Source organism: Parasteatoda tepidariorum, chromosome X1 (assembly GCF_043381705.1).
Source record: "Parasteatoda tepidariorum isolate YZ-2023 chromosome X1, CAS_Ptep_4.0, whole genome shotgun sequence".
In the NCBI taxonomy this organism is placed as follows: domain Eukaryota; kingdom Metazoa; phylum Arthropoda; class Arachnida; order Araneae; family Theridiidae; genus Parasteatoda; species Parasteatoda tepidariorum.
Genome location: NC_092214.1, coordinates 50,606,770 through 50,620,498, shown reverse-complemented (window position 1 = coordinate 50,620,498; position 13,729 = coordinate 50,606,770). Strand labels below are relative to the sequence as shown.

At 30.3% G+C, this 13,729-nt stretch overlaps 1 protein-coding gene across 1 annotated transcript in view; it reads left to right on the top strand.

Moving 5' to 3' along the window:
• The window catches only part of LOC107438556 (twinfilin actin binding protein), a 29,725-nt gene extending 17,689 nt beyond the window's left edge, over positions 1–12,036 (top strand). Inside the window, exons 7-10 of the mRNA XM_016050867.3 lie at positions 661–780; positions 3,179–3,329; positions 8,533–8,654; positions 11,721–12,036. Coding sequence (XP_015906353.1) covers positions 661–780; positions 3,179–3,329; positions 8,533–8,654; positions 11,721–11,876 — 549 coding nt within the window. The 3' untranslated portion in view covers positions 11,877–12,036. The remainder of the gene's footprint in view (positions 1–660; positions 781–3,178; positions 3,330–8,532; positions 8,655–11,720) is intronic.
• The last annotated feature ends 1,693 nt before the right edge of the window (positions 12,037–13,729 follow it).

The window sequence follows — 13,729 nt, the reverse complement described above, 5'->3', positions numbered from 1 at the left end:
ACAGTTTCATTCAATTTCATAATTCAATGACACACAATTCTTTTTAAATCTGAAATTTGGCATACCAAGAAAAAAAGTGACATTTCTATGATTGATTTGCATTTTGCTTCAAAACCAGATCTGTTAATTTTCTGGAATGTTATATCCACAAAAGAATTTATCATGAGGTAAACCTGGATTACAATGTTTGGAGGTTGTACTAGTAACCTTTCCTTTTTTCCCTCCCTATTATTTATGCATGAGACATTCTAGTACTTCTAGATTTTGTTATTTTTAGTACATACCAGGAGTTTCTAAAATGTGTGCCACTGCAGCTTAAAGTATGACTTAGTGAGATAAGAATTGCCCTACGATATCTATGACTTTGTGTCATATTTACATTTTAATGAGCTATAATGTACTAGCTCATCCCTTTAAATTATGTGATTTGATCAAAAGTTCTCATTGATGCCATAAAAGGATTGTTTCTGAGATATGGAGTCTGAAACGCAAGAGATAAGCACCAGCCACTTTAGTGAAAGGTGCTTGGAATGCACTTGTGCATAGCATTGACTTATGTCAATCCAAAGAAATATTGCTAGCTACTCATTTAAGCTAGCTCTTCAATGTAATAAATTAGTTCCTTAATTGCTTCTAAATATTTCTTTCAAATTATTATAGGCGACTGGTGGAATAGATACTAAGCATCAAACCATGCAGGGAGTTTGTTTCCCTGTTTCAGATGATGTTATTAATGCTTTTTGTGATATCAAAGACCTCAGAGTTTCCTATGTACAGATGGTAAGTTAAATCATATTATTATTTTCGTAATGAAACAAAAATCATCTTTTTAATTCTCAAAGTATTCTTGTCTTTTATTTTTGACAGCTAGCCTTGTTTAGCAACGTTCTATTTTCAGCAAAACAAGTTGCTTTGTCTTAATTTAAAATGCTATACAGTGTAACGTCCCATATCCGGACGTCCCTTTTCCGGAAGGATCGATTTCCCGGACACTTTTTAACAATTAAAATAAACAAACATCTCTTCATCTTCCCCTTTCTTTTAAAAAAAAGGTCTTTTGACACGTTTTCTCTTCTAGCTTGCACTGAATCCCATAAATCACAAACGGGAAGAGATCTACCAAGACCATTGAGTGACCATTACTGACGCTCCTACTCTGGAATGCAGGAAGAGAGGGAGATTTGTTTTCAAAAGACCGCAACTGAGTCGCCTCCCCCCTTCTTTCCTATGCAGCTGGCTAGTGAAGGAGGCATTTCCTGGAACCTTTTAATTGAAAGAAAAGGGTAAATGCTGCAAATGTTAACATAGAAGGGGAGTCAAAGTGGAAAGTTTGAATAGGTCTAAAAGGATACACGTCCTTGAAAGGCGTTCCTTCTTCCCCTGATCATGCAATATTTAGGAAGCGGGGGAAAAAAGGCGGAACATTCTTTCTTTAGCAGATTCTTCCAGTAAAAAAAGATTCAGTAAAGAAAAAATAAAGCGAACCCCATCAGCGTGCCACGCCTTTATGTTTGATTGATAGCCAATGATTGGAGAGAAAACAGTAATTTGTCACTTCCCTGCCCTCAACTTAAATTATCTCCTGTTTACACTTATTTTCTTTCACAGATAAGGAGGAAATGAATTTTTCTCCTCCACCTACCTACCTTAATGAATGACGGAAATTTCCATTTCTTGCTTGAATCATTCTAGTTAAAAATGGCGTATTATTATTTTCATAACTGTAAATTTTTTTTCTCGTTTTCTATATATTAAGTAATAATTTTTTTCTAATATTTCATATTTGATTGATTGGATAATCTAATACTAAAAACATTATTCCCCTTAAAAATAATGTTTATTATTTTTTTGCTTCCTAGATTTAGATCATATTTAAGCTTTGTTCCAGAATGACATGAATTTCCCCTTCCTGCTTGAATCGTTCTAGTTCAAAATGGTGGATTAATATTTTCATAACTGTCAAATTTTTTTAGTTTTCTAAATTTTCAGCAATAATATTTTTTTTCTAATAAATATTTTATATTTGATTGATTAGATATTCTAATACTAAAACGTTATTCCCCTTAAAAATAATATTTATTTTTTGCTTCTTAGATTCAGATCGTTTATTAGATAATTTTAAGCTTTGTTTACCTTGGGGTCTATTATACGGAAAAATCTATTATACGGACTCCTGGAAGTCCCACCGATTCCGGTTACGTGACTTTACACTGTGATTGGAACAAATAAGTGATTATAAGTGATATTATGGTGGAATCTTCGCTAATTGAGTTGGTCAAAATAAAAAGTGATTTCTAAAATGTGTGATTTAAAATTCGCCGAACAGTATTGATATGTAATCATTAAGATTATAATAACTATGTGGAAATAGGTTGCAATAACTGCCATTTTCATAAAAAATGGGTAAAAAAGATTTTATAAAAAAATTTATGAAAATTGATTTAGCTCATTACTATGCTTTATGTTAAGTATTACCAGTACATTTAAATAAAATTTCATAACAGTTAATTTCTAATTGCAAATTTTTTAGCTTTTTGAAATTGTGTGTTCTTATTGACTAATCACTGTTGAATTTGCATTTATATAAAATATTACTCATTAAAGGGCTTCTGTAACGTATATTTAACAAATTTAAATCATTTAGTGAAAAAACTAATATGCCCGTCGTATTTGTTATAAATAACTATTTTTCCTAAATGGCTTAGTATAGGTATGTTGATACTATACAGATTAGTTCTGTTTATTTTTTCTCACTAAAATTTTTGAAAGTACTTTAATTGTTTTAAAAAATTATTTAATGCATCAGTTAAACAATGAGAGACAAATTTAAGAAATCTGTTTAAAATTCATAGGTTTTTTTTTTGCTTACATGTTTCTAATTTTAAGGTGGCTCTTAGGAGGACATTTTTTTTTGTGTCTCTTAAAATATGTTCAATCAATAAAAATTAAATTGAAAATACTGAGCAACCTTTAAAATTTTAATGTAATTTATGTCTCATAAAAGTTCTTAGAGTTCATTGGAATATATTTTATTTTTTACTTTCCGATTTCATTAATTAACGTGTTTTATGTAATCAACTTTTATTTGAATTGTTAATTCTACAATTAACTGAATAAATATTAAAAATTCTATTTATAATTGAGCTAACAAAAGTCTTTAATATTTTTATGTATTTAGAGTATTGACATGGACAAAGAAGAAATTAATTTAGAGAAAAGATTACAGATCGATGTTAACTCCTTAGCAAGTCAGATTCCATCAGATCATGCTAGATATCATTTATTTCGTATGTCTCACTTCTATGAGGGAGATAACTTAAACAGTATAGGTAAGTTGAAAAGCATAATTTGTCTGCATTATTCCACAATATGTAGTTTTATATATTTTGATGAATCTTTTTGTTAAACTTAGACGTTGTTTTCCTTAAAATGAATTTGATGATTAAAAATAAATAAATCATTATATGTAATATAATCGTAGTTTAATAAGCATAACCTGTCAGAAATGCCAGCACTATAGAGAAAATTTGATTTACTTCAACAACTAAGATCCTTTTACTTCATTCTTTAGTTTTAATATATTTAAATTCATGTTTTCATTTATTTAACTTATAAATTTATTATCTAGATGCAATTTCTATATGCTATTTTTAAACTTGAAAACATATTTATATCTGTGGTTCAGAGTAAAAATAACCAGTGAATAGACAGTCCTTTAGATCAAATCTGGATCATGTCTTGAACATAGTAGTATTCAAACACTCTGTTCAAAATGTTATGGAATTTTAATGTAGTTATTGCATTAAATTTAGATATCATGACTGCATTTTTATCTGCATTTTTAATTTTTTTCCCATCATTATTCACTCTTTAACTTTTCCTCTGAAATTTTTGTCTTTCTAAAGTGTTCTTATTTACTATTATACTTTATTATATTCCTATTTACTATCACATTACTTACTATTATATTATTTACTATTATAAAAAGAAAATTAAAATTATTATTTTGTTCCTGAAGAGAGTAATGGACATGTCTTATTAACCATTTAATGGTAAACCTATTATTGGTTTAGATTTAAAAGTATTAACAACCACTCCAACCCATAGTTTCCAGCTTGTACAGTTGTTGTAAAAGATTTTAAGATGTAATAACAAAATAATTGAAATAGAAAGAGCCACTGTTTAAATGTTTTACACTCGAGGGAAAGCTATAATTTTAATATCTATGCCATTAAGCCTTAAAGAGTTATCTGGGCTGTAGAACACTATATGGTAGAGAAAAATAAGATTATAAATTTTAATATTTAAAAAACTATTCAATTAGCTTAAATATAGATAATTTGGCAAGATTTTCCCACCTTGAGAAAAATGTCCAAAATTATTGATTTTAAAATTTTTTTTATGTGCCTGGAAAATTCTGTGTTAAAGTAATTTTTTAAATAATAGAAAATTACATTACAAATACATTTTATTTTCACAAAACTGTGGCGTTTCTTTATATTGTGGTTGGTTGGTTCTAATGCCACTTGCCACACGGGCAAGCCTGCTTGGTGAAAACAGAGCAAAATTAAGGCAGAGTGTGCGATTCTTGTTTTTCATTGGCGCCATCTATAGCCAAGAATTAAACTTCTGCCACATCATACGTCACACCCGTTTATAAGGCGGATCCATTCATTCATCCACAGAACGTAATTTTGACCTAAATCAGAGAACGATCGATCTCCAATCCAGTACCCCCAGAGGTATTAATTTGTTATGGGAACATGGAGGACTTTGCAACTCAACAGAATTTTAATGTGCATCAGTCACCAACTACACGGGTAGTCTTCGGCCGACAGGGTTTGAACTCTCGGACATGGACCCAGCGCCCTACTGACCAGGCTATCCCGGCCTGGTTCCTTGGGCTGTTCATCCACTTTTCCTTCGAGGTTAATATAATATCTTCCTTACCTGTACTATGCATGATTCTTTATCGCCTTACGAGATCATCGCCAACAAAACCATTTATTTTTTGAAATGCCGGATGCTATTTAGGCAAAGTATGAAATAATTGTCCTGATGGGGTTATTATGTAAATGATGTGCATGTTACTGTGAATGACCGAAATCAGTGGTTGTTGACTTTCACCGGTGAATGTTGACAATCAAATTAGTCGCTTTGGTGTATGTCCGTAATATTTATTACATCCGATTTAATATTAATTTATTCGTGGATATAATTACATTTATTCGATATTTTAATACTTACTGACGATAGATTAGAACAAGCATCAGTGTTTGGAGTATCGGGCAAATATATACCGTGCAATGGCACTTGACCTTAAGAAAACATCAGTGTAGGGTATACCGGGCAATGGCACTGAACCTTAAAAAAACATCAATGTAGGATATACCGGGAAATAGCACTTAACCGGACCTAGTATGACTAGACCTTTAGTAAATGTCCGAAACATATACTAGGTCTAGTGCCACTTTTAATATAGCTTAAATATTTAAAATTATTAATTTGCTATAGCTTAAATATTTAAAAAATTAAACAAAGCGTTTGAATCAATTTTAAACTGATAACGAAATTATTGCTTTAAAATTAAAAAAATAATAATAAAAACTGCGCCAGATAAGAATAATTGAAGTAGTTGCTTTATACAGCGCATGTGTGGAAAAAATTTTTGAAAAAAATTATCCACGTGCATCTAAAAGTGGATGAATATCGCAAGACACCTCCCGGCCCCTTTAAATTTTGCACCCTTTCAAGAATTAGCATATATGGTGCTGGTTAAAGATTGCCCAATCCTGACCTAATTGTCATGAAAGATTCTTACAAACTCTCAGCATTTACAAAAATGGCATATTATTCACAAAAAGAATTATTTCATGTGGTGACAGAGCCTTAGGAAAAATCTTTAACCTATCACTAATTGATCTTACAAACACACATTTTAACTATTGATTTATGTTTGATAATTTTTTTTAAAACTTAAAACTCGAATTCTGTTCATGGAGATGTAAATATTGCTACATCTAAGAAACTATTTTTACAACACCTGTACAACATTGCAGCTATATCAATGTGTTGTCACTAATAGTAAAAATGTAATCCTCATAATGTTGGAGTAAAAAAACTTCCAACTTGTTGGATTGTTAGGAAAAGTTTTATAAAGTCTTAGCAAAATAATTATTTAAGTCAGAAGAATTTTTTAAAAAAGTAAACTACTTAAACACCATTTAAAACAGGCCTGGCCGACATATGGCCCATCACATTAAATTGTTAAGCCTGTGAGGTGTTTTCGTATTTCAATTAAAATGTTTATTTTTGTTGCATGCATAAAAAAATTAAGTAAAGGAAAATTAAACAACTTTTAAATTAACAGAAAAAATCGATTGTCAATTTCACCAAGGGGTGCTCTTAGCTGTGCATCTAAGTCTGCTGACTGTCGTAATAAACAAATGTTGATCTTTAAAGAATGTAGCACCAAGAGGCTCACCTACAATTTTCTACTAATATTTTTTGTGAAATACCAGTTAAAAAATATTTAATCTGTAAGGTATTTTCAAGACTCAGTAGGGCTTTTATTAACATTATTTTAAACCTTTAAAAGACATTTTTTTACTTCGTTTTTTTGTTTCTTCTAGTACTGTCTCTATTTATAGATATTTTTCTATTTTTGAATTTATTTTAACTAATCTTTTAATCATGTTAAGTACATTTTGGCATAGTGTAAAGTAATAAGCAACATTCTTTGAATTTCATATTTATTAATTTCTTCCTTAGAACCTTAAATAGGGACCTGCACTAAAGACTTATTAGCCAATAAATTAGCCAAATATCAAAAGTATTAGCCAAATTTCAAGTCTTAGTCAAAAGCAAATCTTAAAAATTTTTTATAAATTTTTTCAGGTGGAAAATTTTTTAATCAAGATACAAATTTACTATAAATTGAAATATTTTATTAAGTGCAAATTTGAATTAAAAGTAATTTTAAAGTTGGGGAGTAGTAAACGAGTAATGAATGAGAGAGTGGAGAAAAATGTTGATATTTTATAGTTTTTAAGGAAAAGAAATAAGAATAAGTTGAGCTTAATTTTTGATAACTTCTCAAGCAGTAATATAAAGATAAACCTTCAGCGACATTTTATGTTTTTTAGATTTCTAGTATCTTTATAATAAACATATTTCGTTTTAAATAAAACTGTTCTTTCTTAAAATCTTTTATTTTTTAATAAAACTATTTTTACTGTCTTGCTTTTTTTTATTGTCACGATTGTAATCACTTAAATAACAAAGATCGATCTTGAAGTTAAGTTATTTTATTCTGTTTTAATAGTTTTTATACTTAGCAAAGATTTTTTATCAAAATATGGGCGGGACACATATTCATTACCAGTCTAGTAGAGGTGGTTATACTATGTCTATCATTGGAATGTGGTAATCTATAAAGATAAAATCAGTTAAATTTTCTTACTTTAGCAACCATTTTTATTTTTAAATTTTGCAAAAAGTTTATTTTAATAAACAACAAGTTATTGACATGAGAACACATATTTTCAAGAAAAATAGTTGACTGATAATATGCATTTAACTACCACTTAATCTACTTTATTGACACAAATTGCAGAAAAAGTTTCAACATATGATATCGCGTGATCTGGCAACAGCCGTGATAATCTGTATTTTACAGAGTTTTTTATGTGTACTTTATTTCTTATTAACATTATCTGGACTTAATGAAATTCTAATTAAAATTCATATTGGTATATGTATGTTGTCAATTTATTACTAATACCAATGATGATCAAATGCTGGTTATGACGAACGACAGAAAAGTTATGAACAAATAACTCTTTATTTAATAATTGACAGAAAATATAACATATCCTAAGTGGATATGACAACAGTCATATGGCTGTGATGAACTGAAACTTCACCATAGAGACATATACTTACCACAAAATGAAATTAATAGCAATCAAAGTGATTCACAATTGAAACCAACATACTAAAATGAGTTGGTGAAAGGGTTAAATTTTTTGGTGTTACTCAAACTCACCAAGGCGTCAACAACGTAATTTTCAGGAATGAGAGGAATATATATATTTCTTTTTGGTAGAAAAATCTTTCGCCAAAAAAGAATTTGTTTTGTCAGATTTTACAATTCTATTGCTTTTAACGAGATGGCGAATGCTCAGCACGAGCTCTACTTAAGTGTCTAAAAAAAAAAGAGTTTAGAAAAAGTTCAAGGTGTGCAGATTCATCCTTACTGATTTATTTTCACTGTCAAAAATTTTAAGATTCCGGCCTCTAATTCTATTAATATGTTTGTTCAAGGAGAGCTATTTCATGTACATTTTCAAATAGTGGTTGCTGTTAAGTGACTCATCAATCAAGTGACTAATCATATCTCAGCTTTAAAACAATTGTGATTGAATTCAGCTTAATGCAAGAAAGTTTATTATTTAGTACTTCAATTATGTTTTTCTTTTAATTTTATTAAGATGATTCTATATTGATATTTTAATTTGTTTCTTTTTGCAGTTTTTATTTATTCTGTTCCTGGCTACAACTGCCCTGTTAGAGAAAGAATGCTTTATTCTAGCTGCAAAGCTCCTTTATTGAATGTGATAGAAAACAAAATTGGAATAGATCTCGCCAAAAAGGTAAATTCTCTGACATAAATTTTTTTCTCTGTTGATAGCTAACTATTATTTCGTATTTTTTTGTAAATATCACAAGAAGCTTTTGTCTTAACTCACTTATACCCAGCTAAAAGATATTGTCCATATATGAAAAATACCTATGTGTTAAAAGTGGTAGTACACATTTGTCTATATTAAATAAATATTTCATTATATTATCTCTGTCTGTAGCTTTGTTAAAGCACAGTGCTCTGATTTCAGATCCAATTATAAAAAGTTATGTCAACTATTATAAATTATCTTGTCTCTATAAAATTAATCCCAATAATGAAGCATTTGTGTTACCATTTATTTGAAAAAAATGCCACTTTGAAAGATTGCTAGGCACAAATGGGTTGAAATTTTTTTTTTAAAATATAGGAAGCTACAAGTTAGGAAGCAAAAGTATTATTAAATGATAAATTTAATAAAAAAAATTTTGTTGTCAAATAAGCATTCTGCTTTAAAAATATACAATTTCTGCTTCTACGTAACTGAAAATCTAGTTGACATGTAATTTAGCATATAATTGTAATACTGAATAGGTCCTTGAAAAGTCTTGAATTCTTTTAAAAAAACTAGAGTGGGTCCCCTGTTTAAGAAATTTTCCCTTTTTATCTGACAGATCAAAATAATTTTTTTCTCTGTAAAGCGTGCATAAACTTTTTCTAAGTTTCTTTTTTTTTATCTTAGAAAAAGAATACTTGTTTAATAGCTGTTTTGACATTATTTTAATTTGATTTTATTTTCCTTATGTGTGAAAGGCGATTTCACCGTGCATCAAAATTAGAAGTTTGGTAGGATGAGCAAGGAAGTATGGGAGTTTAAATTGTAAAATTTGCTAGTGAAAATTTTTCCAGCTAACTTCAACCCTTGAATCCTGGAATAATCCAATTATTTAAAGAACGATGTACTAATAAACTGGTTAGGTAATTTTTTTTCTTGATTTCGGGGATCTGCAAGATTGTTCTGAAGCAATAATAAATGTTCAGGAAGCTGTGGATTTGATTTTTTTTTCAGCATTGCAAAATGTCAACTAAAATTAAAATGCATTACAAATGGGTTTAATAAAGCAAGCAGCTCTGTATCCAACAGAACCTTGGTCCTTCAGAAGTTCTTTCGAAGTCGACATGTATATTGACTGCAACACACATCCCATTGCTTTTTAATTTCTTATTTAATGCCTGCTCATAGAATGAAGGTAATGAAAACTATGAAGAGGAGTACTGGAGGATTTACCCACATTGGATTTTCTTTTAATTTCATTAACAGTAAACTTGATCAGAAATGATCCTTGCGAAAGTTAAGCAAATTTGCTAACAATGGTAAATTTTGGGAAGGATATTGTTAAAGTTTTATCTGAAAACAATAAACAAGTGAAAAACGTAGAATTTGGGTTCCACTGGATATTACTGTAAATAGGAGCTGAGTAAGGACCTAGANATACGATCAAAGAGCTTAAGCGATTTTTAGGCTTATTAAATTTTTATCGTAGGCATCTACCTAACGCGGCAGCAATTCAAAAACCTTTACATGATCTGTTAAAAGGTAGCCCAGCTCGAAACAAAATCATCGATTGGACCTCAACCGCTACCGAAGCTTTCGATAACTGTAAGGCGTTACTTCGAAATTCAATGCTTCTTGCCCACCCTTCCCCAGATGCTAACCTCGTCTTGCACGTCGATGCTTCAGATTTCGCCGTTGGTGGGGCATTACACCAACTGATAGGTAACGATTTGCAACCTCTCGGATTTTTCTCCAAAAAACTTACTCCTAGGGAAACGCGTTACAGCGCTTATGATCGGGAATTGCTCGCGGTATATTTGTCAATTAAACATATTAGACATATGCTTGAAGCACGTTTATTCACAATATACACTGATCATAAACCTGTAACGTATGCCTTCCGACACAACTCATTCCCCACATTGGTGACCCGGACGTGATGTGAACACGCCTACCTAGACAGTAACGCCTACTTCGATGGATGATCCACATTGAACAGTTGACTTGCTACTTGTGACTACAACATTATCCATCTCCTCGCACTGTTGCTACTCAGTCTCGAGCACACAACGTCGGCCTGCATACACTCGACTGCTAAAGGCAACACAGGAGCGACTACGACCGTGAAGTTAATACACCTCTCACATTCAGCACTAAAAAAAAATATGGTGATCTTAATACAGCTCTCCCGGCTTCGCACAAAACAGCAATGAATCAACTAGTGGCATCTATTCATCGAATTCTATCATAGCTATAATTCTGGTGGGGGACTACTCTAGCGTATCTACCACTACAAAATTACAACTACAATTCACTAGTATATAAGACATGTTAACTCGACTCTATGTTGGGGTACCTTTTCATAGATGAAGGTTGACATGGTCTGTAACAACTCATTCCCCACACCATAAATTCCGAAGTTAAGCAGAATCACTGCAAAAGATAAGGTTTTTCTTGAAAATCAGTCCTTTACTCTGCAAGTCATTTCAATTAAAGACAATGGATATAGGCCTACTTTTCCAACAGTCTTGAGGAAGGCAGTCAAAGGAAAGAAGCAACTTAATCTTTTTGGTCAATATCTACTTTTTTCAATAAATCTCAAAATGCTGTAAATTAACTGGTAATTTTAGCTTAATGTTTTCCGTCGTGTATCATCACAGTTGAAAAAGACAACATCCTGCTCTTTAATCCAGACTGCCAGGTTCTTTTCTGTTCCTGGAAAATATGCTATAATTAAATCCTGTCTTTCAGTGTTAAATACTGCTCAAATAAATTTTTGTAGTACCAGAATTTCTGATCTCTTCTCTTGTGTGGTAAAGTTTATAAGTAGCTGTATTTTTTCTATTTTCAGGAGGTATTTCTCATAAAATTATAGCAAACATAATAAAATATATGACAAGAAACAATTCCACTAAATGTTCTTTGCTTTATTCGCTGCACTTAAAACTTTATCAGTGTGACAGATAACTTTTTTAAAATGAAGTTGCTTATGGTAACCATTTTAAATTTTCTTTGTACTTATTTAAATTTTTTTGTTCCTAGATTGAAATTGATGATCCTGAGGAACTTACTGAAGAGTTTTTATTAGATCAAATCCATCCTAAGCAAAATATTTTCAAGCAAAAGTTTTCCAAGCCAAAAGGTCCAACTAATCGAGGAGCCAGACGTTTAGTTAAATCTCAAAACGACACAGATTAAATGTTAAAATTCATAGAATACATCTTAGTTTCATGATTGCATCGTACCTACTGAACATTTTATAAAATTTTATTTACACTCTGGATATTCTGTTTTTTATGACAATGTATAATTGTTTTTGTAATTTCACTATTAAAACTATCATTTGAATTTAAAAAAACGTTTCTTTGCATGTCTACTAATGAGCTTTAACTGTTTCAGACTTCATGAAGTGTAAAAAAAGGGAAAAAAATTAATTCTGAAGAACCATGTGTTTACATTCTATGAATCAATGATTAGGATATGTTGAAATTTATTCTTAGTGCTTGTGTTATTTAAATGAAAGGACCAAATTTAATGGCATAAATACTGGTGGAAAAGAAGCATATTTAAGGTAACAAAGTTATGCAAAAATGAAAGGCCCACTTTTGTTATGTCTTGTTTTACGATTAGTTCTAATTGTAAAGAATACTCAAATAAAACTCTTACCTTATAATGTTCATGTAGTCCAGGATTCACAGTTATTCTTGATTGTCCTGGTTTTTCATGTGTATTCGGAACATCTTTATTTCTGAGAATACAAATGGGGATTATTAAGAAATACACACTTGAAGAATTGAAAAATTTGAATTTTTGATCCAACTTTTTTATAGCGCTAGTAGAAATTGCAAAATTCAATAGATCCAATTTAAGAACTCTCTACAGATTATATGCCTGGTTCAAGCCAGTAGCCTTACTGACAGGATTCATTGTTGCAGCCCTTTTGGGAATTGTTGTTCTATGAAAATGAAAAAATAGAATAGGAGAGTTGCTTAAATGGTACCACTTTTCGTATTTAAATTTTTATCAGCCACAAATCACTGACAGCCACACTTGAGATAGTTTAATAATAAAATAATAATTCATCTACCTATATTATTATTTTAGTAAGATTTGTGCAGTAAGTACTGAAAATGAATTATTTTCGCAGTGTCTGAAAGTGATATTATTCAGAAAACTGGTTGCCCAATTCATTACATCTGCGCCTTAAAACTAAGGATAATAAGTCTCATCTTAAACATATTAAATATCATTCAATTTATTAAGACAGTTTATTTCCAATTGATTCATGTATAGATTATCAAAAAGTCAGTTAAATTAAAGAGGGCATATCAAAGTAGTTAAATTTTTTTAAACAGAGTTCTCAATTGTTGCAATACTCATGTGATGGAAAATTTGGTATTGATTGAAAGTTAATCCAGAAAATTGTACCGGTATGATTTAAGAAATTACCTAACATTTAAACTAAGTGTTATAAAAGACCTCAAAGAGTAGTTAGCTAGCAAAGAAATAAGTAGAATATAGCAAAATAAGTTGCTTAAGAATCACAGTGTATTAAATAATTAGTTCTTTAAAATATAAAAGTACTTTACATAGTATAAAAGTACTTTAGTTTTTCTATATCCTTACAAAAGATGTTCAAAAATTATATTGAGAACTTAACGAAAGTACTCAGCGACTTGATTCTTCTGCATGGATCTCGTGAAGAAGCATCCTAATTTACTCGCTAGAGCGTTTTCTATATAATGCTAATTTGGGAGAAGTAGGGAAACTTTCCTTTATACTTTATTATTCTTTTGCTGTAAAATTTGCATTTATTACAATAAAGTAGAGTAAATAATATTTTTTAATTTGCTGTTAGACTTTTTTAAAAGTAAAATGGTATTTGTATACTGTTCCAAAAAATTTCTTTTTTTTTCTTTGGCGGATTACGAAGCCTATGTAGTCCTAAATCCAAAGCTTTTTCGTAAAATGTAAATTGCTAATTCTATACCAGAATAGGCAAGCTTTAAGCATAAGAGATGTGTACTACTCTTCACTTAATTTGCTGCTAC